Source organism: Enhydra lutris, unplaced genomic scaffold (genome assembly GCF_002288905.1).
Source record: "Enhydra lutris kenyoni isolate GAN:26980312 unplaced genomic scaffold, ASM228890v2 scaffoldscaffold15, whole genome shotgun sequence".
Lineage (NCBI taxonomy): Eukaryota > Metazoa > Chordata > Mammalia > Carnivora > Mustelidae > Enhydra > Enhydra lutris.
In genome coordinates, this window is record NW_019154099.1 from 60827856 (window position 1) to 60854096 (window position 26241).

At 57.3% G+C, this 26241-nt stretch overlaps 1 protein-coding gene across 1 annotated transcript in view; it reads right to left on the bottom strand.

The window, feature by feature from the left end:
* Positions 1–304: 304 nt before the first annotated feature.
* LOC111146901 (collagen type IV alpha 1 chain) overlaps positions 305–26241 on the bottom strand; it is a 134459-nt gene continuing 108522 nt past the window's right edge. Inside the window, exons 29-53 of the mRNA XM_022502638.1 lie at positions 25916–26013; positions 24048–24198; positions 23507–23620; positions 22683–22850; positions 22505–22594; positions 21561–21713; positions 21311–21409; positions 21108–21197; positions 19963–20102; positions 19410–19536; positions 19237–19317; positions 18745–18843; positions 17638–17688; positions 16672–16857; positions 15959–16092; positions 14851–14923; positions 14014–14085; positions 12858–12986; positions 11829–11927; positions 10663–10875; positions 9631–9808; positions 5362–5476; positions 3249–3421; positions 1564–1641; positions 305–631 (exon numbers count right to left, since the gene is read on the bottom strand). Of these exons, the coding sequence (XP_022358346.1) occupies positions 598–631; positions 1564–1641; positions 3249–3421; positions 5362–5476; positions 9631–9808; positions 10663–10875; positions 11829–11927; positions 12858–12986; positions 14014–14085; positions 14851–14923; positions 15959–16092; positions 16672–16857; positions 17638–17688; positions 18745–18843; positions 19237–19317; positions 19410–19536; positions 19963–20102; positions 21108–21197; positions 21311–21409; positions 21561–21713; positions 22505–22594; positions 22683–22850; positions 23507–23620; positions 24048–24198; positions 25916–26013 (2945 nt within the window). The 3' untranslated portion in view covers positions 305–597. The remainder of the gene's footprint in view (positions 632–1563; positions 1642–3248; positions 3422–5361; positions 5477–9630; positions 9809–10662; positions 10876–11828; positions 11928–12857; positions 12987–14013; positions 14086–14850; positions 14924–15958; positions 16093–16671; positions 16858–17637; positions 17689–18744; positions 18844–19236; positions 19318–19409; positions 19537–19962; positions 20103–21107; positions 21198–21310; positions 21410–21560; positions 21714–22504; positions 22595–22682; positions 22851–23506; positions 23621–24047; positions 24199–25915; positions 26014–26241) is intronic.

The window sequence follows — 26241 nt, forward strand, 5'->3', positions numbered from 1 at the left end:
ATGGAGGGAGGGATGGATGGAGGGACGATGGCAGTCTGGATGGACAGAGGGGAGGGAGGGAGGGAGGAAGGGTGGGAGAGGAAGACCAATCATCTTCCTTTGCAGTAGTTTCTGTAGGTGATGTGCAGTCTGGCTCTGTCATTTGGAAGAACTGAGAAATAAGTATGATGTAAGGTGGGCAGAGCTTACAGCTTTATTAGTGGCTTGTGTGGTAACTTTTAATGTTTCTGTGGCAATGCTAGCAACAAATTAATAAAAGCTTAATTTTTATACAAATACTTTTATTACAAATTTGAATTTTTAAGAAAAACACAGTTAAAGAAATTACATAAAAGGCCTTAGTAGTCTTAAAACCGTTTTTGGAGACTTGGGGTGAAATGTCATTTCAGGGACAGTGGTCCCTTCTGCTCTCCTGCAATCCGTCCGTTCCCTGACGTCTGCGCGGTGCTCGCGAGAACGGGGGAGCCGCGAAGGCGCCGCCCTGTGGGACACTGAGACTAAGATCCTGCGGGGCTGTTTTCCACTCCAGGCTACAGAATGAGGAATACAAGCGAAACGAAGGCCTTTTTACGGTTGCCGGTTCTGCAGTCAAGTCATTCAGTTGTGATTAGTGTTTAAAACCCTGACGATGCTTAATACAGAATAAAAACAGTAAAGCTCAAAGTACATGCTTCACCGTCATCGACACCACGCTCACGAGCCTGGCTTTGGCTTTGGCTTTGGCGACACACAAGTTCTGGGTTCGAGGTGAACAGTGAGAACGGATGTTTCCATCCAACACCCGAGTGTGTTAAAAATCTACGTGAAAGGACAACACAGTCTTTCCGAGGAAGAAACTATGTAAGCTTTATTTTAACAGTGGAAATGAAACAAAAACTTGCCCTGCCTAATTGCTGACATCTATATAAATTACTAAAATATATATATTTAATTTCTGCCTACTTTTGGACCATCTTTATTCCACAGGAAATTCGTGACTTCTGCAAAAGCAGCTGCTTAGTACCACACAGAGCAGAGAGACCTCGACGTATGTTTGGGGGGGCTGGAAGGTCCGGCTGCTGAGCCCGCCGCTCCACGTGCAGCCCCGACACACGGTGGCTGCGTGGCCGCTGTTCGTACAGACCCGGCTTGACAGGGACGCAGACAGACGTCCCTCCCGGGGCTGAAAAGGCAGCTGCTGTGATACAGAGTGGAGACGGGCTTTCGAGCAGAACGGAAGCCCCCGCACACCTCCTAGCACCCTTTGGTTTTCTGATGGAGTTCTCACGCTGCACGTCAGTGCACTGGATTGTAGGACAGAGTTACACTTTATTTCATCACAAGTGCCATCTGGTATGTCACCAGGACAGCTTATCACGGTCTTTGTTTCTCCTTCAGCAAGCAGAGGCCACCGAAGCAGGGGGTGTTAGTTGGGCAAATTCCTATAAGGCACTTTACGGTTTTCATACTGGGCAGTGAGGTACACAGGATATATTTCTAGGGTTCGTTGCTGTTAAAAAATAGAAGGGGAAGAGGAGGGAGTAGCACCATGTTGTACGTTAGCGCAGGGCCGGGCGCCATTACGTTCTCCTCATGCAGACCTGGCAACGGCTGACGTGTGTGCGCAGCTCCCCGGCCTTCAAGGTGGACGGCGTGGGCTTCCTACGGGACGACACAGAAACCGGCCGTCGGCGCCGCGGCTCGGCGGGGCGGGCCAGGTCCTCGGGCCTCCCCCGCAGTCCCAGAGGTCTCCGAGGGGTCGGATGGGAGGGGGCCCCAGCCCGGGACAAGCGGCAACCCCCGCTCGCCCTAGTGAACGGACACCTTGCTGGATGTCACCTGCCCTCACGGTGGGGGGAGGGAGGCACGCGATCAAGTGTACCCCCCATCCCTGGCCCTGAGGATGGTGGCCGCCCAAGTGCGCGCCGGGGAAGGCACGGAAACGGAAACAGCCACCCCGTGTCCACTTGGCTCCCCGGTCTGAGCCACACCCACTGCGCCCCCCCTGCCCCCTCAGCCTGTCCCTCCCCCTCCCGCCTCTCTCCTCCACCAGACCATAAACTCCGCCCGCAGAGGAAGATCTCTTCTCGCAACCCTTCACACACAGAGTAAGTGCTCGTTAAACACCGGCCGAATGTGTAACGAACAGCGAATCCAGAATAATTACTAGACCCTGAAATGCTTCTGTAAGCTTTTGCTGGGTTGTACGCGGTAGTCTGGAGGCCGGAGGGGAGACAGTTAGTAACTCAAATGCATCCTTGATCCTAGAAATTCCACCTTATTTGACTGTTAGAGGCGTGAAGGCTGAACTTGGGACTAAACAAGTTCTATTAAAACTAAAGTAGCCATATAATCAAAGTAACGTCCTAAAATTAGGGCTGCTGATTTTAGCAACTTCTGTGAAAATCTTAACCGTCCTCAAATTAATTATTTGAAATAATGGGATCTAATCTAATTTTTCAGTTCATTGTGCCAAGCTGCTGGTTCAAAACAAACAAACTAACAAAACCAAAAAACCAACTCATTATAACCTATTAACCCTACAATGGAAGCCCCAGGACCTGATACACCCAAGTGCTCAATTAGGTAACTGACGGTGAGGTTCTGTCCCGAGAGTTGATGTCAAATTTCCAGTTGCCTGGAAAGTCTCATTAAGCTACCAGTTAAGTACCTGGTACTGTTTTGGTGCTTAAAATACCACAAGAATAGAGTGTTGCTTTGCCTTTCGTGAGCTCACTTAGGAACCTGAGACAGGCTCCCAGAAGGGTTCCGCCCCACTCCCCCCGAGAAGGCGCATCGCCAGCGGGGAGCGGTACTTATGTGGGCAGCGACCAGTCGCTGCTGGGGCTCGTGGGCCCCGGTGCCTGGCCCAGCAGGGGCTGCACGAAGGACAGAGGGTTGGTCGGCGCCCTCTCCATCCCAACTGCGCCGGGCTCCACGGCCACGTCAGCAAAGCCGGCAGCCCCCGGGCAGTTGTGTCGGCGGTGAAATCCTAATGGGGAAGAAAAGGAGGGTCTTCCCTATTGATTTCAGAGCATTTGGGCTGAAATTAACTTTGATTTTCATGGGCCTACCAGTCTGCTCACGTCCCTCAGAGCTCACCCAGCGCACACACTGGAGCGGGCACCGCGGCTGCCACGGGAGCGACACGTCGGGTGCTCAGGACCGCTCGTGGAAGACACAGCCCTAATCAGCGCATGCCGACCCTCCAAGACTCTGTGCCAGGGTCACACGGGTCCCGACGCCGCAGAGGGGCCCTCCTGACTTACTTGAACATCTCGTTTCTCTCGATCGTGGCAAGCCAGAAGCTGTAAGCGTTGGCGTAGTAGTTGCACGTCCCGCGGCCGTGGCACTCGATGAACGGCGCGCTCCTGAACTCCTCCAGACAAGAGCCCGGGGACGCCAGGGCCTGGCCGGAACCTTCAGCGCCGGCACTGGTGTGCTGTGGGGCGGACGCGAGCCGTGAGTCGGGCCCCCGCCCGCTGCCCACACGGGGACTGGCGGTGCCCAGCGAGGGGCCAGGGCAGCCCCCGGGAAGCCTCGGCAGGTCACCGTGAAACACATGGGTGCCCACACCGCCCTCCGCCCACAAGCCGGCCCCTGCTCCTTGCAGGGAGCATGGCAGCCAGACCCCGCGCCAGAACCCCGCCACCGGTCTCCCCTGACCGGACGGGGACCACCTGCGGGCATCGGGAGTTAAAGAAATGCTGGCCTTGCTCCTTATAACGTCTGAAACGCTGAAACTCCTCTAACTCGGGACAGAGGAAAGAGCCCAAATGTGTAAATGGAGCTGGAACCAACAGATGTGATGTCAAGCTTTCTAATCAAAATCAGAGACGATAATTAAAACCCTGCATCTGCTGCATTCGAAGCTACGTGTCCTTCTACAAGGTAAAGAACAATCGTCCGTTCCCTCTCTCTGGAAAGACAGGAGATTGAAACGAGGAGGAAAGGGTCACTGCTATTGTAAGGGCACCCGGGTCCGATGGGCTCCAGCAGGACGGACCTGCGCTCAGAAACCGGGACCATAAGATGAATGACCCCAAACGAGACAAGACATTCCCAAATCGCCACGAATACTGGTTCAGACGTGAGATTTCAGAGCCGTGAGAGCCTCTGAGGACAAAACTAATGCCCTCCATTCCCACAGCAGGACCAGAGGATGCTAGAACATTCTGGATCTGACCATGGTCCCAGGCAAAGCTGAAGCAAGGACAGGGGTCTCTAGACTGTCAGGCCAGAGCCCTTCTGGGTCCCAAAAAGCCCCCACCAGCTGGGAAGTGATGCAGAACTCCCTAGGACACCACGGTTTTGGCTTGTTCTTGATTTGGGGAAATTGGGACCAATCATTGTTTCAGATCTTTGTCATGGGGACCAAAGGCTCTTCTGAGGTTCTTTGCTCCTACGCTGGGGGCCACTTCTGTCAGAAGGAGGTTCTGTTTAGTATTTCTCATGATCATGGGGTCAAAAGATTCAGCCCGTCTCCTCACTGCTGCTGTCCTATCTCTACCCTGTAGTCTGCTCTGGCTTTCTTGATAAGCAGCCACAACACAGTGGTTAGACTCACAAAGCCACTGCCAGGGCTTCGTGGGGCTGCCGACCCTCACGCCCTGCTGGAGCCCCGCCTGCCCAGGACACCCACAGCCGAACTGGACTGCCGACGCGGCGCTCTGACACCTCCTTTCCTGGCTGCTCCGTCCCTTCTGCACTTGCCGTCCCTCACGGCAGGAGGGAGCAGTTATGAAGCCACTGTCCCATCAACAAACAGTGGGCTAACGGTCATCCGGGGACCAAAATGTCCCTGGGGCCACAACTGAGAGGGTGACCGGGTGTGGGTGGGCGGGGCCTGCGCTGAGGCCGAGGGTGACCCGCTCCCACCTGACTTCCCGGTGCAGAGCTTTCACACATGCAATCGCTACTCAAAATTGAGGTGACAAAGTCAAAGAAGCGGCCACCATGGGACCGCAGACAGGTGTCACGCTTCCTATTCTAACTGGTGTTTCAGGGGTGGGACCATCGGGGACAGCCGAGGGGCAGAGAGCAGCCTCTCCCCACAGGAAGGCCGCAGGCCCTCGCACTCCCCCACACCCCATGCTTCTGCTTCAGGCTCCTGGGAGCTGCTTGAATGTGCACCCAGCTCCTGTCTTCCTGGGGAGATGCTCTGACCCCGGGGAAGCTCATGGCGGTGTCCCCACCACCTAGTCCCAGAGCAGAGACTCAAGAGGCAGGAGGCGGGAATGGCTGCTGTCCGAAGCAGAGCAGGCCAGGCCCCTGGGCAGGCTTTGGTCTGGAGGAGAGGCTGGCACTGCACGAGGATGAGAACTGAGGGCAGGGACGCAGAGGGACGAGGTGAGGGTGCTCGGACGTTCCCCAAGTGCTCACCATGACGAAGGAGTAGCCAATCCAGAGGGAGGACCAGCCGCTGGGGCACGGCGGGATCTGGATGGTCTGGCTGTGCACGGCCATCACCATGGCTGGCGCCTCACACACCGCACACCTGGAAGGCAGAGGGCACGGACCCTGAGCATGGCCGCGGGGACGGCGCAGGACAAAGCCTGTGCCTGTCCATTCCTCCTCCTGCTCTCACCCACCCTGCGCTCACGGGTTCTGAACCAGCTTCCTGCTCACAATAGACGGCAGCCTGCACCCCTCGCGCTGATTCTCTAAGCCCCTCTCGGTGCTAGAAAATCCACACCCAACACTTGCTGAACCGTCTGCTTTGTGGGGAGGAGGCCATCGGCGGGCCGGGGGGCAACAGCGGCCGTCTCCCGGAGGGGCTGGGAGACCGCGGACGGGTGTTTTCTCCCTTGTGCCTTCCAATGTTTCCCGATTTTTCAACAGGGAGCGTGGATTTTAGCAAACACAACTAACACTTGAGACAGGAGAGTTGGCGGAAACCAAGTGCTACCACTTCCGGAATTCAGTGCTTTGTTTCCAGCGGGGAATCACCTTCAACTTCAACGGAGGGAAGACGTGTGGACGCGTCACTAGCAAACGCTGCATGTGGGGCTGGACGTCCCCGGGAGCCCGCTGCGGACCCACTGTGGACTCGCATCCAGCAGAGCTGTGAGGGAGAGCCTGCCCCGGGCGGGGGGCTGCGTGGGACACTGCGGCGAGAGCGCCTCCCACAGAACCCGCTCGGGGCCAGGGGCCTCCCGGACCCAGGCGACCGACACCCAGTAGCAAACTACAGCCACACATGTTCTCCGGACCCAGACCTGCCCGGCTCAGGGAGCCCTTCGATGGCAGGATAACGTTTGTAAAAGAAAAAAAAAAAAATTAAACACCAGCAGTCACATAATTACATTCAAGTCACAAAGTGAACAGGGTGTTAGCAATGCTGATAAATGACTATAAGTGGCGTTAATAATTACACCTAGTTATGCAGGGACATTTGCATGGAAATGGAGGGGGAGCGGGAAAGGCCTAAATCAGTCATTCCATTTTCCATGGCTGTGTGTGTGTGCGCACGCACGCGCACTTTTCTACTTTATTCACACAAGTGCAGATGAATTAAAAGCCGCCGTCAAGGGGCGCCTGGGTGGCTCAGTGGGTTAAAGCTTCTGCCTTCGGCTCAGGTCATGATCTCAGGGCCCTGGGATGGAGCCCCGCATTGGGCTCTCTGCTCGCAGGAGCCTGCTTCCCCCTCTCTCTCTCCCTGCCTGCCTCTCTGCCCACTTCTGGTCTCTGTCTGTCAAATAAATAAATAAAATCTTTAAAAAAAAAAAAAGCCTCCGTCAAACAACTGTCACTGCAACCGGCCTTCTACACCTGCCGCCATCTGTCTGCTGGACACAGGAGCCAGGAAGAGAGCGTGGCGGCCGGGGCCATGGGGAGGGCGCTCCTGACGCCACCCCGTCACATGGACACGGACGGGAAGAGCCGGCCGGCCCCCTGAAACGCAGACGGTCAGCCCCCCGACCCCGGGTTATTCCTGAAACGGCTGGGGCCCCAGAGAGAAGAGAGCCGGAGCGGGAGCGGGAGCGCGGCCCCTGCTCTGCGGGCGGCGGTCCTGGCCCACAACAACGAAACAATCAGGAGCTCGCGAGTCCGAGTCCGTCTGCACAAAGTCAGAAACGTCTGCCCTTTCTCAGGATGAAGGGAGAGAAGCTGCTGGCTTTCCTGCTCCACAGCAAGGATTTTGTGTTATTAACTCTAAAAGTGAAGCTTTCGGAGCTCCCCCAAGTGACCGGGAAGTCTGAGACCTGGTGCGACAGCGGAGTGACAGTCACCCGGAAACCCGCGTGCTCAGAGACCAGAAGTGGGCAGCCCTGCTCCGGAGGGAGCTGCTCCGGAGGCAGGAGCAGCGGGCTGGGGGCATGACTGGTAGGGCCCCTCCACACTGAGCTGCCGTGGTCGGTTAACAGAAACGTGCACAATGCAGACCCTGAGGCGCTGCTGCTTCCCGGGCGGGGCTCGAACCGAAAGCCAGCAGGGCCCGGGACTAGCTCAGGTCAGACACAGGCTTCTCGGACCTGATCTGGGAACACTGCAAACACACGCCGCAGCCCCGCCCCCAGCCAAATCAAGGCCCAAGGGCTGTGTCACAGGAGGTAAATCACAAACAAACAAATAATCATTTTCTACCTGTTATCCAAGGGAAGCTGAACAGAAACACAGAGGTGGTTAGTTCTCCTTCTGGGCAGCCAACATGGTTCTGCGTGAGGACAGTCTCCGCAGAGAAAGTCCCAGACACTCACTGACACACGAAAATAACCGTTTGGAAAAAACCGGTTTTTTGTTTGTTTTTTGTTTTTGTTTTTTTTTTTACACCGAGCCTTCCTTCTGAGAACCTACCCGGCCTCCGGGCTCCCAAGAGCACAGCTGGCTGTGCGGCCCCGCTTTCCCTGGGGATGCGGACGGCTCCCGGCCAGGCAGGCTGGCCTCAGCGCGCTGCCCGCAGAGTGTGCGCCCCCTTGCCCCGCAGGCCCCAGCCCTTGTGGAAGTGCCATCGTGCAGGTCAGAGAGACAAGAGCCCCACTCCCTGGGCCTGGCTTTCCCATGGGGTGAAGTGGGGCCCCGCCTCGCTCCAGCCTGGTTGGGAGGTCGGGGTGGGGCTGTCGAAGTGCTCTGAGACTCCCCGAACAGAACGGTGGGGCCGGAGCCTGGTTCTCATTGGTAAGGGAAAAGCGCTTCAGAACGACGTCAACGCAAGGGGCTCGGCTCCGCGGCACACAAACTTCAAAGTGTAATGAACCACGTTTCCCATTTTAAGACCCATAAAGTGAGTTTTCTTACTTTATGTTTACTTATGTTTCCTCAAAAGAAACGTCAAAGAGAGCTGTCAGGAGACAGTTTACCGTCAATCCGTGGAAAATCTATGGTCTTCCCGTTTATGAGGCACCTCCCAGCCCTTCCGCCCCGGGTCCTCCCCTGTGGTACCTGTTCCCTCAGTAAGAACCGGATCTGCCGGGACCTGCAATCCCGAGCCAGCTGGGCCAGAGCCACAGACCAGCCTCGGGGCTCCCGGGACCGGCTCCAGCAGGCACTTCCCCCCCCCCCCCCCCCCGCCCTCTGACCACAGGACCCTGCCATCTCTTTCTTCCTCATCAAAGGCTGCTTGGTTCCTTAGAGGGAATGTAGAAAGGCTAACGTCAGTCCTCCCTCTCACTTCCTGGGGCAAACCAGTCTGCCTCGTTATTCTGTCCATCCCTTACTATCTTGTGTGTTAGAAAGTACAATTCTAGATAAGAACTTCTTAGACGAATTCATACCTTTGCCACTTTTCTACTACTTCTGAGTAGAGCTAAGGAATCCGTTTTTAATCAGAAGGAATAAAAGCAAAAATGGGACGATTGTGTACTTCTCAGTCATAATAATTTCAATTTCCCCTCTTATTTCCTACTAGGCAGACCTAAAAACATACTCCATATACTAATTAGTGTCGAAAGTACTTAATTTGGGAAGCCGCTCTGTCAGACACATTACTTGTCAGCGGGACCGCACCCTAAGGGAGCAGAAGGAGGTGGGGTGTGAGAATACGAAGAAAGTCTCGACACGCACACATCTTTGCATCTACAATAAATCTGTGTCACCGTTTTGCGTATCCAGCACAGATCTACGGTATGTCTGCTTGTTACGATTTCATGGGGAACATCTCACACCCATACGTGATTCCCCACAGTGAGTACCACAGAACTGCGCCCTTAGAAATGGTAAAGATGATCATTTAACGTGATGTCCATTTTACTACAATTAAAAATAACCAAAACATTTTAAATCTCATGGGGGTGGGGAGATTCGGAAGGAAAAAGCCTGAAGAGGCTCCTTACAGAATTAACCGATGAAACAGAACCGAGAAAGCTGTTCCAGCAGCTCCCGAGGGCCCCGGGGCACCGAATCACGGAGGAAGGCGGCCGGCCCGTGACTCACACAGAGCAGGAATTCCGCCCCAGAGCTGGGCACCGCCTCCCCTGGGCCCCGCACCGGCACTCTGAGGAGGAGAGCTAACTTTTACAGCAAACGATTCCATGGCTGACTTGTGTGACCAAAGTCTGACGTCACACTTAATAAACTCAACAGCATCGGGTCGAATGTTTTGGGGGGAAAAATGGGAAAAAAAAAAAGCAAAAAACGGAACCACTTCTGCCTAGACCATGAGCGATCTTCCTTCTTCAATCACACCTCCGCTCCGACAAGTGCCCGACTCACCTGCTGATGAACGGTCTGATGTTGTCCCCGGCGATGGGCGCCATGGACATGGGCATGGGCTCGGGTGTGGACAGCCAGTAGGAGTAGTCGTTCCGGGAGGCGAAGTTGCACACGTCGTTGATGTTGCAGAAGAGGAAAGGCATCGTACTGAACTTGCGCAGGCAGCTCCCGGCCGTGCCTAGAGCCGCGGGGAGAGCGAGCGTCAGGGACTGGCCTTCTGACCGGTCTGCCGCCGGGCGGCGTAACGGTCGGCGCGGGGATGACGCTTGCGTTATAAACAGAAGGAAGTAAATGCACACGCGGGCCAGTGGGGGGTAAATAAGCACGAGATTAAACTGAAAGTGATGGAGGCAGAGGAAAACCATAAAGAATTATGCAGGACGTTTTGATTAAGGGAGGAAAATCTTTTATAAAACTGAATTCCGAAAGAAATTGAACAGGGACTGACTCTTTGTATGACGGACAGTAACCACCTGGCAGCGTCTCTAACGACCGTTTGCCGCACGCGCAGAGACTTCCTTTCTTGGGCTGCTGGCTTCCAAGCTCCGCGCCAGCTGGAGGTGTGTGTCAGTGAGCAAATTCGGGGCAGGGTGTCTGGAGGGGACTAGAGAAATGACAGCCAGCGGGCACCTCCTCATGGGAACCAGCGGAGGGAAAGAGCTTGCAGTGTGCGGGGAAACGCGGGACAGGGCCACGTGCCCCTTGTTTAGAAGGAGCACCAGCAAAACGGCCGTGTTCAGACTCTCAGGGCCAACCATGAAGTACGGACTCCAGAAAGTCTGACCGACTGATCATTTGAAGAGAGTGAAAGCTGCACGAATTTAAAAGGTTTCAAAACTTTCCACATTTTCTTGGCTTTTCTACATTCCTACATTTTCTACATTTCTACATTTTCTTGGCTTCCCTAGTGACGTGCTAGCGGCTTAACTCGGTGGTTCGTTTTATCAGGAGGGAGGGAAGCGGAATCAGGCGCCGTCCACACTACCGCGTCTCACAACTCTGTCACGAGCACACGCGTCCCCAGCGTCTCACCTAGGTCCTGGCCGTGGGCCCGTTCGTTGCCCTGCACGTAGAGCAAGGAGTACCCGTGGTAAAGAATTTTGGTCCCAGGAGGACACTGTGGGTCATCCGTTGTCTGACTGTGCCTGGTCACAAGGAAGCCGTGATCCACAGACGGGGTGCCCGGGGGGCCCATGGATCCTGGCAAGCCGTCGGGGCCTGGCGGGCCCGGGAACCCTCGTGGACCTGGAAGACGCAGGAGAACTGGGTTTCCCTGGCTGCAGATGGGCTCCCCTGACAGGCTCGAGGAGGGGGAGTATGGCACCCCACCTCTGGGCTGCCCCAGCTTCTCCTCTCCACAGACCCCCCGAGATCCACTATAACACCCCGCCGGGTGCTGAGCAGACACCGGGAGAATTGAGGCCAGCACGTAAATGAGATAGTGAGAAGGGACAGAGGAGGAAGTAGAACACGCAGCATGATTCCACGCATGTCACTCAAGCCACATTTGGGGCTCTTCTCCAGGACGAGGGGTCACAGAGTTACTACAACAACATCTTCTTTGAGGGCAGCTTCCTTGCACGGCAGCCCCCAGCACGGCGCCTAGAAACAGGGCGGTGAGGGCTGCGTGCTGGCAGTGAGTCCCGCCGGCGTCCAGGGCCCTACGCCGCCTGCGAAGCTGCTCGCGGGCTTCCCGCTGGGCTAGGCCCGTCCCCTCCGGGGGTGCCAGCACCTCAGCCCTCGTGGGGCAGCCGAGTCCCACCTCCCTCGGGGAGCAGATCGCCGCCATGCTTGTGGCCCGCACCGGCACTGCTATCCACCTCCTCTCCTCTGCCGCCCACATGGAGTGTCTGCAGCTCCGGCCCACGCCCCCCTCGGAGGCCCCAGGCCGTCCCCGCGGGCCATCACTCGCCACGTCTGGAAACACTGGGCTGTATCAATACTGTCTCCCCCACAGAAAAAATGATGACGACCCTTTACCTCCTCTATAAGACCTATTTCTTCCCAAAAAAAAAAACCAAAACCAAAAACAACAAACAAAAAACAAAACAAAATGAAACAAAACCAGACTTCTTTGGAAATCTATCAAGTAACGTGTTCCATCCCACTGTGCAGCTTTCCGCCCGCGTGAGCCTCCCGCTTTGAACCCGAGGACACGGGTGGAGGGCGGCCGGTTGGGGAGGACACGGCAAACCTACCAGGGGGACCGAAGGGGCCCGTCTCTCCTTTCTGGCCAGGGGCGCCGTCAAAACCAGGAACACCGGGCGGTCCAGGTAAGCCCACGGATCCCGTCACGCCTACAGGAAAGGAAAGGGAATTCGTCACCCGGTCCAGAGCGCCGCAGGCTCTATCTTCTTCCCTTTTGCAGTGTGTCCGGTCAGCTGCAGAGAGGAAGCTCTCCCGGACAGCCGGGAGCGCCTCCCACAAAGCCTTGTTGGCAGCCCCCGGGGCAGCGGGCAAACCCGTGTTTGCAGGCTGCACGCCCCAACGTCTGATTCGGAGCTCCCCTGACCCTCGCTGCCACTGCTGTCCGCGCCCGGTGTGGGGAAAGACAGCTTCGTTGGGGGAGAGGAGGGCTGTGATACACGGGGGGCTCCCACGCATCTCCCCAGGCCACACTGCCGAGCCTCCAGTCATTGGTATGCAACAGATACACCCACGCGGATAGACTCCTGCTCTCTGTGCGCCCTGTACCCACGGCCGCTTACACTTAGAGCTTCACAGATGCCCCCTCTCGGCTGTCGCGTTTTCCTTCTCCTGTAGCGTCCGCCCACCCTTGCCAGTAGCTCTTGCCACTGGAGTGTTCAGAAAGTTCCAGCGCAGGAGTCTGGGAACCCCAGGCACGGACTGCCGGCTGGCTGGGTCCCCTGGGCCGCTCTTAGGAACCATTCTCGCCGTTCCAGACCGACACCTCCTGCCATCCCTCAGCTTCTTGCTGGATAAGGCGATCTCTGCGTCTGCAGCCCGTGGGCTCCGCAGCAGGCACAGATGTGTCCGACTGTACGTCCCTCTAGCTTCTCCTGTATTCTGTCCTGGCTTTCTCAGTCCCCTCAAAAACTTCACGAGGTTTTGATACCCACTGAAGCAAAGTAGGAAAGTCATACTCAAACCTGGGTCTACACTGTCACCACCCAGAGGCCCTGATTTGAGACACACGTGTGAAGAGGAAAGCCCGCCAGGCCCCTCCCTGACCCCCACACCGCCCTTTGCAGCTCAGCTAGTCTTACCTTGCTGTCCTTTGGGGCCTGGAGGCCCTGGGAGCCCCTTCAGACCTGCAGGACCCTCGGGGCCAGGAAGCCCTGGCTCCCCTTTGATGATGTCGTAGGGTCCCGGGGGCCCTGGGGGACCGGGAAGGCCTGTGGAAATCAGGGGTGCCGCTGGTCAGTTCCACTGTCAATGTCCCCAGAGAAGGGCCCAATGTGAAACCCAATGCTAACACACGGTTCTCAGAATCCGGTCGGCATCAAAACGACAAGTCACCGGTCTCCGTGAACACACACGTGCGGGCACACATCTATTGTTTAATGTGAAATCCTGAATCCTCAGGCTGGGGTCATTGGTACAAACTGGCCGCTGAGCTTCGGAGTCCCTGGCAACCGCCCGGTGACCCTCCGCTGTACAGGCCCAGCAGGGGAGGCCCCGTCCCAGGGAGCCCAGCCGCCCCCGGAGGGCTGCAGCGCATGCGCCGGGAGGGTTTCTTCTCGCGCTTCTCTGGAATCGGCCGTAGGTACGTTACAGCCACCGGCCTTCATTTCCAGTGACGCATACACCTAACCCCTCTGCGTGACCGCTCTGGAGAGATGGGGGGTGACCCCGTCTACAGGGCCTCCGCGTCGGCCTCACCCCTTCCCCATTTCTTCAGTTCCAGACATTGTACTGCTCAGTGTCTCTCGAAGCCTGATTTTGAAAATTCAGCACAGCCCTGGAAACACGTCGGCCCAGCAGGAACCAGGACAGGAAGCTGGCTGTACTTCAACCATTTCCCCCCGAGACTGGCTTGGGGTGTGGGAGCCGGCGCACACCGCGGTGGTGGAGAAGCCGAGGGACAGTCTTCCCTATGCAGAGCTCCATGCCGCCCAGCTCCACGCAGCCCGTCCATGCGAGTCCAAGCGCCTCCTGGGACAGCTGCGTGGTGGGGCTACCTGCCTCCAAGCTGCGGGCTGGGACTCTGGAGTCTGTCCTGCCCTCTCCTCCAGATTTACCCCCAGATAATGACCCTGACTTTCAAGACATGTAGTAAGAATGTCCTGACAAGCTACCAAAAAATTTTTAATCAACTATTTCCTAACAATACTCAAGCCTCTGGCATCCGTAAAACCAAACTCCCCGATTCTGTGCATTCGAGGCGTGAGTAAGGCCCCACCAGCACAGCAACGCTCTTACCTTTACTTCCCGGGAAGCCTTGGTCACCTGGATCCCCCTTCACTCCCTGCAGGCCAGGGAGGCCTTTCTGACCTGGACGAAAGAAGAACATGGTCTGCGCGGAATTCCCAATGACGCGGAAGCCTGGGCACATGCGAGCTCACGGGCACACACACCTGCACACGTGCACACGCGTGTGCCCATGACATGTGTGTCCGCATACACGCACACGCAGGTCGATGTGCACCCACGGCTACATGCGCACACACAGACAGTGAACAAGCTTTCATTTGTTCTCGGGGAAGAAAAGAACAACACTTCCGGTCAGCCGTGTAAGACTTCTAACGAAATGCTTCTTTCCAGAACCTAAAAGTCTCATTTTCCCCAACATCCAGCAAACTGCACAACGATCACGAACAGTGGTGCGGCACAGGATCCTGTTTTCGGCCACAACCCGGTTCACCCACGTCCCCAAATAGACCCCAGGACGCCTGCAGGTGGAGGGCTTGTTTGCTCCACCAGCCGTCCGGATACACCGGATTCAGCAGCAAAACCGCGGTGCCGGGCAGCCGAGAGGCACCAGTGAATGTCCCCTAATACGTTAATAAATTCATGAACGCCCCAAGCCCCTGATTTCTCACTGATACACAAATGATGGAGATAAAAACAATCCACTGATTCTGAATGAGAAAATCAGAGTGTTTTATCCAGCCCTTCACAGGGCGAGGCTAATCGGGCTGGCACGGCACGAAACAGCGTGTTTAAAAAGAAGAGAACAATGTCTTGCACCGTAATGAGGCCGGCCTGTCAACGTCCAAGGGCCAGTGGTCAGGTGTGGCCCCTCCTCTATTGCTTTACCTTGAAATCCTGGCACTCCTGGAGGCCCCATGTCACCCTTCGAGCCCGTGATCCCTGGCGAGCCACCAATCCCCTAGACACAGAAGGAGAAGGTCAGCCAGGAAATGCTCAGGACACGGTAAGTCTGTCTAGTAACCGGCTGGTCAGGGGGCTGGGCCAGGCCCTCAGCGCTCTGCCAAGGAGCCCTGTGCACAAATGGGGCTGCGCATTCTCAAGTGATGTGAGAAGAATGACGGGTCTCTAGCGCGTCTCCACGAGGGAGCTGGAAGCTGAAACAACACGCTTCCCGTCACCGTGCCTCCTCCCCTGTCCCTCTACGTGGTCAGCTCCCTGGCAGGGGCATGCCGTGTGTCTTGCCGTCCCCAGCCCGCAGCACGGTGTCCCGGACAGACCCAGACCTTCCTGAGTGCGTGTCCCTGCGACAGATCAACCTTTCCATACCAAACTACCTTCTGGAAGCTGTCCCCCCAGCACTCAGGCATGATGCATGTCCTTTAGAATGAACTTGATAGCTTATCTGAAGAGTGATTTTAAATACGAAGAGAAGGAAATGCAGAACCAAGGAGGTTGGTTTTTCCTTATAAATACGGCATCACTCGTGTACTTTAAACCTATTATCTCATTTTCTGGTTACTTCAAAATACTTCCTCCTCTAGCTCCTTTCTCAGTATACGGTGAGTCGTACTGCTTCTCGTGTCTTTGTTGCTTTGCTTCATCTTATTTTAAAAAGTGTCAGGATGACATCACGCGCACACAGATGTGTGCACACGGGGACGGGTGGGCGGACGCAGACAGCCGCTGACGGCCCCACGACCAGGGAGCGGCCTGCTCTTCCTGAGGCTTGCTGTTGGCATCACGGGTGGACCCAGAGTTCCGGCCCAGGCCCCGAGCCGCAGGCCGCAGCCGTGGGGTCCCAGCTCCCTGTGACGGGTCTGGTCACCAGACTGGGAAGAACGTACGCATGGGCAACTGTGATGCTAGGAAAGACGGCTGCGGACCAGCAGCGATCGGGAGCCCCTGCGGGGAGGATTGGAGAGCAGGACACCCACATACATGCGCACACAACACACACACACACACACACAAGACGGACACACGGACAACTCACAGGCAGGCCCTGGAATCCTGGCTCTCCCTTGGGTCCTGGGGTTCCGGGGGCCCCCGGCCAGCCTGGGTTTCCTTTGTCACCTTTGAGTCCGTCAAGCCCAGGGAGCCCCGGAGGCCCCATAGGTCCCGGAAGCCCTAATGGGAGACACAAAAGTCACACATTTGGGGTCAGAGGGTGATTTTATGGACAAGTGTCATTGGGCTTGGCTGGCATCATCTCCACCAACTGCCCCTCCCCCCACCATGGGGACAGCAACGCTGTACGGAGCTGCGGCAAACGCGGAAACCCCGGCGGTCGTGAAGGGAGAGTCTGCTCGACAGTAGCAGGCGCTGACACGGACGCCCCGACCTCCATGCCCAGCCCCGCCGCGCAGTCGCCTCGGGGCAGGACGGGGCAGCTGGGACGCCACCGGTGTAAAGCCGCCTCAGGGGACGTTTGTGCCCCAACTTCTCCAATAACGTCTAGTCTGCCTCTAATCACTTGTCACATCGACTGACCTCCTTGACAGAGATGACCTGGGAGGGGCAACAGTGACCCAGCGGAGCACAAACAATGGGGTCCCCAGACACGTGAAGCAGCTTTGAGCTGAAGTCAAAGCTGCTGGCTTCTAAATCAGAAACTCCGGCGGGGACGGAAGCGCTCCCTTCACTCACACACGCGCGCTTGCGCCTTCTGTGTCAGCCCCGACTCTGACCCTGAGGAGACACACTTACCTGGCAGGCCGGGCTGACCCTGTGGGCCCCGGTCTCCCTTGGGTCCTTCCATAGCGTGGCCTGGAGCTCCAGGTAAGCCCGGCTGTCCTTGTGGCCCCGGGGGACCCATGAATCCTTGCTCTCCTTTGGACCCGGGGATGCCTGGGCTGCCGGCTTGTCCCGGGAAACCCACGTCGCCCTTTGAACCTGAACAACGACAACAGTTTGCGATGGTGGCGAAGGGCAGAGAGAAGAGAAACCACGGCACAGCGACAAGGAGGGAGTGGCTCCAGGAAGGCATCAGGGGGACAACAGCGCTGCGTGCCGTCTCCCTGCTTTACTCTGTGACACACTAGACCCTGACCGTGGCTGACCTAGAAAAGAGTGAGCTTAGAATACAAGAGCCCAGCTGTCATTCTTCATACTTTTAACATGTTTTTAAGGATTTTATTTATTTATTTGAAGCCCACAAGAGAGCAATGGGCTCAAAGGCAGGGAGCCTGATGTGGGGGTCGATCCCAGGACCTGGAATCATGACCTGAGCTGAAGGCAGACGCTTCACAGATTGAGCCACCCAGGTGCCCCTGTTTTTTAAAGTTTTTTAAGGTAAGAACTTGTAGGGGAAAAAAAATCCCTGCAGATGTAGTCTCCAACATATTACTCCAAAGTTGCCAATTAAATACCAAAATTCTAGGATGACTTCAAAGTTATTAAGAAAAACTAAGAAGGCAAAGAAACAATTATTGCCAAAACCGACCGCGGGCCCCTCCTTGCGATTCTTGCCTTGTTTTTCAGGAAACAACGAACTGAAGCACAGTGCCCCGGGTGGTGGTCTGTCAAGGGCCAGGAGCCACATGGACAACACAGACCCAGAGCCAGCGCCTGTCACCCCTGCCCACGGCCAACTCGCAACCAGAGACCCACTCTGCTGGCGCCACGTGCGTCCGCCCTTAGCGGGGAAGGAAGAACGTGTTTTGCAAGTGTTACCTTTCTCTCCTTTGGCCCCTGGAAACCCTGGGAATCCTCTTCCGGGCAGACCTGTGAGTTAAGGGTCAGAAGTCACGTCCACATTTCCTAAGACGGCTGATCTGCACATGTGTGGGTACAGCACAAAGCAGCGTCAAGTCCGTGTGCCAATCCCGCACGCTCTTTATGGGACACGTGGGAATCGGTTCATCGCACGTGCGAGCAAAGTCCCATCCCATGCCCATGGCTGTGCTGACAGGCCCTGGACCGGGTTCGTAGCAGTGAGCACTTTCCTGAAGGCCCTGGCGGCATGGAACCACCACGGCATTTAGTAGACACGATCTGTACAAGCGAGTATGCATTTCCTCCTCCCATTTGGACACTTAACAAATTGGCTTTTCTCAGAGGACCATCCAACCAGCAGCCGTCCTCGAGGGAGGCGGGGAGAGTCACAGATGTCCGGGGCAGCAAACACTGGGAAGCCCAAACCCGTGAGAAGAGGCTCGAAAGAAGCCAGAAGTGGGGGAAGGAGGCGTGGAGGCATTTCCCGCGCTGTCGTTAGGAGAAAACAAACGCCGCTGGACAAACACGCGGCGCACAGAATAAAACAACGAACTTTAGAAAGGGGCCAGCCCTGACCACAGGAAATGCCCCCGAGGCCCCTCTCCAGCAAGGCCACCCACATCCGTCCCCTGACTCGCGGTCACCAATCTCAGGCTGTCACCCTCCTGCTATGCACCAGCGCTACCACGGCTACGGTTCTCATTCCCCCAGCCTGCAGCCCTCCCCGTGAGGGACAGGAGCAGAGTCGGAGACAGGCAACGTTCCGGGGCCATCTCTCCAAAGGGGGACGTGCCGTGCAGAGGAGGGAGAGCCTGGGCTCTCTCCCGTGTCACCGGGAGCTCAGGACGGGTGCCCACGAGGCTGGTGGAAGAAATGCACGCCCCGTGCCCCTCTTCTTCCCCAAGCCCCTCCCGCATCCACAGGAGTGTTCAAACAGCTGTAAGGATACAGGGATCAGAGGCCACTTGGTGCCCAGCCCCAGTGACTTAGCACGGACCGGAAGTCCGAGACACGCTGACCCCCGGGAAGCCTGTCGTCCCGAAAGGGAGCAGGAGCCAAGCGTACCTGGTTCACCCTTCTCTCCCGCCGACCCTGGGATTCCGTCACTGCCGGGCTCCCCTTTCTGGCCAGCGGGGCCTGTGGGGCCGGGCTTCCCAGGAAGACCTCAGAGAGAAGAAGCACATCAGTCAGTCCGGCACAGACGCTCTCATGACACCCGCTCTGCACATAAGACGCTAGTTCCGGACACTCCTCCAGGGGCTGTCACAGCGGGCGTCCCCGAGGAGCAGGCGTTCCCCCCGGGAATGCACATCAGACTCCCACACTGACACACAAACTGACTCTGGAATCACCTGGACCCAGCGGTAGAGCCAGCCCCCAACTGGTAGCCAGACCTCAGAAAGACCCCGTGAGCCCCCCACACTTGGCTTGTTCATCTGAAACGAGGAGGGCGGGGCCCCCTGGGGACGTTCTGGGATCTGTAATGTGCCACCTTGAGGGAAGGTCCCTGGCCTCATCCCTAGGGCCCCTGTCCGACTTCAAAAAAGGGGTCTCTACCTGCTTCTCCCTTGATGCCGGGAATGCCGTCCGATCCTGGGAGACCTTTGTCCCCTTTTTCTCCGGGCAACCCAGGGCTTCCTAATGGGAGATACAAGACACCGAAATGCCATCAGTGTAAGTCTGTCCGTCATCTTTGAACCCGAGCTCAGGAGGAGGCCTGGCTCACCTACCTGGGTAGCCGACACTCCCCGGCGATCCTTTGGGGCCTGGGGAGCCGGGGACCCCCGGCATGCCAGCGCTTCCTTTCTCTCCCTTCTCTCCAGGACTCCCCGGAAAGCCTGTGACCCCTTGATCTCCCTGTGAGCAGACAACGGGCCCATTCATTTTATACCTGTGCCCAGAAATGGGTCTGGGGGCCCTTTCTGGGCAACAGTACGTGTTTTGGTGCAGTTAACATTGCACTGGAGAATTCCATTTCCAGCTTTCTAATGAAGAGTGAAAGTCCACGTCTGAAAAGCGGGGACAAACGGGAAACCCGGAACAAAAGAGCCCATTATCGGTTTCTGCTCTCCGCGGTCCTCTAACCCTTGCTTTCCAGCCCGGAAGAGCCTGCTACCCTGCCTCTCCCACAGCCTCTAGATCCTCCCAAGGAAAGGGCAGTGGACAGAAGGCAGGAGGAACAACACAGAGTACATCAGGGGATGCCGTTCTGCGTTAGGAGGGATTTCAGGGCTGAGAGGCTCAGAGGGCCGGGAGGGGAGGTTTCCAAGCAGGGGCTGTTACCTTGTCCCCAGGACGGCCCGGAATTCCAATGCCAGGTAGGCCCGCCTGTCCTTTCTCTCCTTTTGCTCCCTTCTCCCCGGGTAAGCCAGGGACGCCCTGCGGGCCGGGGATTCCAGGCACCCCCTTTTCTCCGGGCGTTCCTACAAACACAGACAACTGAAGCGTGAATGTGTGCTTAGCGGGTGCCAACGTTCAAAACAAAAACGCACCTTGACAGCCGGCAAGAACAAGTAATAGCACACGTGACCCTTCATTCATCTCTCAGCTACACATGCAGGTGCCACGCGGCCACAGCACCCTAGCGCCCACGAGAAAGCACCTGTCCTGGCTTCTAGAGACCCTCGTTTCATAGAGAAGAAATTCAGGAACCCCTCAGCGTGGCCGCTTCGGCACCAGTATAACCAAGGGCTTCTGTGTTCGTTCTTCTACAGTCAATGCCCATTTTCCAGAAGAATCAGAGGGGCCGTGGGGCGGGCCATCCACAGTAAATGTACCTGGTTTCGTAACGTGCACAGGTACCCGACCTATTTACAAACGGGTCAACAGCAAGCTACATGTCTCTACGTGAAATGGGGGTCCTTGGGTGCCCCGTGAAGGCCTAGGGAGGGCCAGAGCAGCCAGCTTCCTGCCCCGGCTCTCCCTTCCCTGCGGGTTCTGAGAGGCACCAGCCCCGCACCCGCCTGAGGCCGGCGCTCTCCACCTCTCCCCCGCCCCCTCACAGGGGTGAACGCTGCTGGCAGAGTTGGGGGCCAGTTCAGGATGGGGCAGAGGACCCCCGAGGACTCGTCCAGGCTCCTTCCAAAGGGCGCTTGTGGCTGCCCCAGACATGTGGGGACCCAGACTGCAGGGGGGAGACAGTGCCCGAGCGGACAGTCACCTGGAGGTGACGGAAAGCGGCCCATGTTTTATTTTATTGAATTGTCTTTTTTTTTTTTTTTTCAAGCGGTGGTCACTGCATCAGCTGAGCACCCCTGATCCCGCGGCCGGGGACCCTACAGGACCGAGGATGGATGTACACCGGGGTAAAGACACGTGTGCCCAGACTATGGCCTCGGGGTGACGCGGGTTCTCCTGCAGACCTGTCCCACCAGAACAGGCACATTCTTTTCTTCACAAAGCAGACGCCGCCCTTGAATTCAATGTACCTGGCAGGCCCATTCCACCAACCGATCCTTTGGGTCCAGGGAGACCTGGAGCGCCCGGGGTTCCACCTATGCCTGGGTCCCCTTTAGGTCCTAGGATAACAGAGAAGGACCCGCAGGTTAGTGCCTAAGAGAAGGGCTGGCTGGCTGCCACTTCCCAGTCACGAGCTCCTGCCGCGGGGGGTACCTGGAACTTTGCTCCGTACCTGGCTGCCCAGGATGCCCGGCCTGGCCGTCCTTTCCAGGCACTCCTGGGGTTCCGGGGTCGCCCCGGGACCCCTTCTCGCCGGTTGGTCCAGTTTGCCCTGCATGTCACAGAAGAAAAGGGCTGATGACCCGCGGCTGCTTAAAGGGCATGCTGGGCTGCCGTTACCACACAGAACCGGTCGGAGTGCGGCTCGACATCCCCCCACCCCAACCAGGCCCTCCGCCCCCACCAGGCCCTCCACTGGTCACCTTTCTCTCCTTGGTCTCCCTTCTGGCCCTTCATGCTGCCCATGTGCACCTCATCCATGGAGCCCGGCTTGCCAGGGAGACCCACGTCTCCTTTGTCCCCCTTGAAGCCAGGGTCACCCCGGGGCCCCGAGGAGCCCGGGAAGCCGTGGTCCCCTGCAGAGGAAAGATAAGCCCCAGTGAAACGTGGCCAAGGTCTCGGAGGCGGTGACGCGGCGTGGCGCGCCGTCTGCTAAAGGAGGCAGAAGAACTCGAGGCCTGAGTCGCAGTACTGGGTGAGGGTCTGAGCCACCCCAGAGAGCCGGCCCCGGGCAATGAGCAGCACGGCCGTTTTTTAAAAATTCAGTGTTCGCTAATGACTCTACTGCACAGGTGACTCTGCCTATTACCGGTTTAAATGTGCTACATTTTCCCTCTTTCCTAAGGACCTTCATCGCGTCCGTCCGCTGTGCCCTCGATTCCACACAAAACCACAGAACACGAATTTTCTTGTTCTCCTAAACAAATGACCGTTTCTAGGTCTCACAAAGTCAACTTGTTTTAAAAAACACACATATTTTAGACCAATTTCAAATAATAGTGTAAGAAATAAAAATGAAGACTTGTCAATTTGCCCAGTCTGCTAATTTGGTGCTAAGGACTCCATTCCTGTAAGCTTATAGGACAGAAGATCCCCCCGATTCCACAGAAACAAACTCCAACACGCCAACGAGGAACAGCTGAAAACCTGTCTTCCGTCTGGTTTTAGGCAGAGCACAGCACCTGTCCCCACAGACACCATACAGCAGTTCCCACCGGAGCAGGGGTCTTCCCGGTCCTCACGTGACCTTTTAGACCTCCTTCTTCTGCTTCTTGCAGGGAAATATGACCCCAACCGCTTAAGAGCTTCCAAGAGACACAGAGACGTGGACATAAAATGGGCTCTTCTAGAAAGGCCTGCTCCTTACCTTTCTCTCCTGGTAATCCTGGCAGGCCCGCTGGTCCTGGGGAGCCGGGCTGCCCTGGGGTTCCCATGACGCCCATCTCCCCCTTGGGACCTGTGGCCAGACGGAAAGACTGTGAGTGTTCGCTGCAGGTGTTGCGGGGTCGCAAAAAGACCCGGGCCGGAGTTCACAGATCGTTTACCTGGAAACCCAGGAACGCCAGGGGTGCCCTGCTGTCCGGGGAGACCAGGGAGCCCCGACTGTCCCGTCAGGCCTGGTAGCCCTTGGGACCCTTTATCTCCTTTGGGACCTGGCATGTCCAGGCCTGGAAATCCGGGGAAGCCCTTCTCTCCTTTCACTCCGGGAGGGCCTGAGGGGAAAAAGAGCAAGAGTGGAGGGTGGGGTCTGCAGGGAGCTCTGCAGGGCACTCCCGGGGTCAGCGGGCGCCGTCTGCAGGGGGCACGAGAGCACCCGAGCCCGTGCTGAGGGCCGGGATGTTCCCACCATCCCAGGGCGGCAGCAGCTGGGGCCATGGGGCGGTCCTGGGGGCACAAGCCCGGAGACCAAGCCCTCGTCTCCGCCCTCAGCGGGCAGCCGTCACCAGCACCCAGGCCTGTCCACAGCGTTCGCAGCCCACCGTGTTCTTGGCGGCCCCCGGCACGGTCTTGGTTCCGGGACTGGCCACTGGAGGCAAAGGCAGCCCCGAGCCAGGGACCAGTGAGTTGACGGCACCCACAACTTACGAACCCCCCATGGGAACGTGAGATGGAGGCGCTGGTCGTGTTGGGGTAAATGAAAAGGTCACCGGACGTACAGCTCTGGCGCGCAAACCAGGCTCGGTGGGAGGAAAACGAAGACGCCCACAGCTCTTCATCTGCGTGAGCGCCAGCCCGGTTCCCACGAAGCAGAACAGCCCCGTCCCTGCTTACTCAGGAGGCAGCACTAATCCCAGTCCAGGCGCACTCCCAGGGCCCCCCTCCGGCAACATGCTCTGGGGAAGCAGTGATTGCGGGAGAAAGTCGTCACCTGAGGACCCTGGCGGTCCCTGTCCTCCAGGGGGTCCCATTGCGCCAGGCGGGCCAACTCCAGGGGCTCCTGGAGCTCCTCTGGGACCTTGTAATCCAGGCGGCCCTGGGTCACCTGGGCGGGAAGAAACTGTGAGTAAACCGCACACAGACCGCGGCGCGTCTCAAAGCACACGCTACCTGCCCACACAGTAAACCACAGTGACACTAGCCCGTGAGCGCCAGCCTCCCACGACCTCCATCGTTCACTCAACACACGTTTACAGAGCACCTGGCGGGGCTCTGCAGACGCAGAATAAACAGCCCCGGCCACCGTCTGCGCTGGTCTGTGAGAGTCACCTCGGGGCGCTCGGACGGCCCAGCTGGGTACGCGTCTGACTCTGGATTTCAGCTCAGGACGTGAGCTCAGGGTCGTGAGCTCGAGCCCCACGTGGGGCTCCCCGCGCAGAGAGGAGTCTGCTTGGGGTTCTCCCTCTCTCTCTGTTCTCCCCCTGCTCTCTCTATTCTAAATAAATACATACAAATCTTTTTTAAAAAGTTACCTCTGATTCCCTGAAGGCCTGGGGGGCCGACAGCACCGTGCTCTCCCGGGACGCCTGGTCCCCCGACGTTCCCCTTCTCCCCGGGTGTGCCAGGAATGCCGGGAATGCCTGGCAAGCCTTTGAGTCCTGGTAGACCAACTCCCGGCTCCCCCTGGAAGGTCCGGAAGCACAGAGAAGCCGGCTCACCCGCACCGCCCATGAGCTCACCAGGCCCAGGCGCAGGGGCAGACGCCAAGGAAGACCCAAGTCCAGCAACCCCTCGCCTGCAAAGCCCTGACACACGTGATCGTTCCGTCCAGCCTCACAGCACATCAGAGGTGGCTCATTCCTATTAGTTTTATTCTAACAAAGGAGGAAAACCAAGGCTCCCCACGGCTGAATGCCCTGTCCAAGTCACGGGGCGAGGCTCCCGCCCAGGGCCCACCCTCTGCTCTGCCTCGTGTCTGTGAGCGGCCAAGTCTGAAGGACAGACTGAAGGCCAGATGGGATTTGTGACCAGCGTGGGGACACATTCTGACAGGGGGAGGGTTCCAGGACCGGACCCGCACATCGTCCACTCAGATTTTCCTTTAAACCAAGGCTTTCACATGGAATTAAACATGTAAAACAATGATGTCCTGAATCTGCGGGCTTTGGTAAAGGTAGGCGATGGAACACAGAGTACTCCGTGGGCCCGAGGGTGCGGGACACAGGCCCTGCGAGGCGGTAGGTGTGCGCTGCGCCACAGTGACCCTCTGCTGTCCAGGCGGAGGGACACCTGCAGAGGAGGAGCAGTCCTAGGGTAATGGGGACCCCTCTACGTGTCCCAGCAGCAAATTTGCCAAACAGAAGGAACCGAAGTCAAAGTGTTTGAGAAAAGGAACCAGACTTTAAACCACAACCAGATTCCAATCCCAATTCCATCCACACAAGTCTCACGTGTTAAGGTGATCCGCACAACACCCCTGCGGACTGGCGTTTCCAACCAACGTGGGTTACGGGGAAGCTGTCTCAGCCACGGGGAGCAGGGCCACCATGAACTTAGGTGTTTTGAGAAGGACACTCCCTTGGAGTCAGTGAGACACACTGTCTCTGTGCCCGTGCCTGGTCCCCATAACCCCTGTCCATGTGCCCTGTCCAGTCCCCACAGCCTCTACATGCCCTCTCAGTAGAAAGGAACAGGCAGGATAGCTCTTCTGTTGGCAAAGTGAAACTACTGCCCATGGCCCTTCCTCTCATTCCACACGATGTCTTTTAGCAATTTCACTTTCCTTCCTTCTAACCGGAACAGGAAAAGACCCACCCCTTGGTCACCTACACTTGCTGAGTGGCTTTTCAAGTGTCAGCGAAAGGCAGGGGGTGTCTGAGGCAAGGAGAGTCCCCAAGTCACACGAGCCCAAGGGTCCCTGACTGGGGCCATTTTCCCCCCAAGTGACATCTGGGAATGTCCAGAGATAGTTCTGGTTGTCACGACCAGAGGCGGGTGTAGGGTGTTCCTCTGGTTTCTGTGGGTAGAGACCACGGAGGGCGCGGCTAGAGCCCCACCATGTCCGAGGCAGCCCCCGCCACAAAGAATGACAGGGTCAGAATGTCAGCGAAACTAGACTCTCCCAGGGGGCTTGCACACAGCTCTCTCCTGCCACTCCCCGTGAGACCCACCCTGGACCCTGAGACGTGGTACACAGGTAGGCAAGCACGTACTCAGACCACCGGGATGAACGATTCCCCCAAAACACGTACCACGTATACCTTCCTTTCCACTCTGTGCTATTTCTTTAACCAGCAAAGCAAACTGATCCAGCACACCCCATGATGTTAACGCGGCATTTATGTGTCTAATCAATAACAAGGATGAGGAAACAGCAGCCCAGGGAACGTGCAGCACCCACCTTTTGGCCGGGCACACCCGGACTGCCGGGTAAGCCATTGAACCCCGGGCGGCCTGGACTGCCAGGAGGCCCCACGTCCCCAGGCAAGCCGTCAACACCTGTTTGGAAGAGTCACAGAAGTCACTCACCTTGTGTGGAATAACGCTATTCCGCACAACAAGGAGACTTTCGAGGAGGTTCTAAGGAGAGCGCGAGGCCTCACCAGCTGTCAGGGGAGCCACTGGCACCTGCTGGGGCAGCCTGGTGGCCAGGGACTCTGTGCCACACCTGCCGCCCTCCCTGCCTCTTCCCCACCGTCCCCCCTTCCCTTCCTTCTGCTCAGCTTT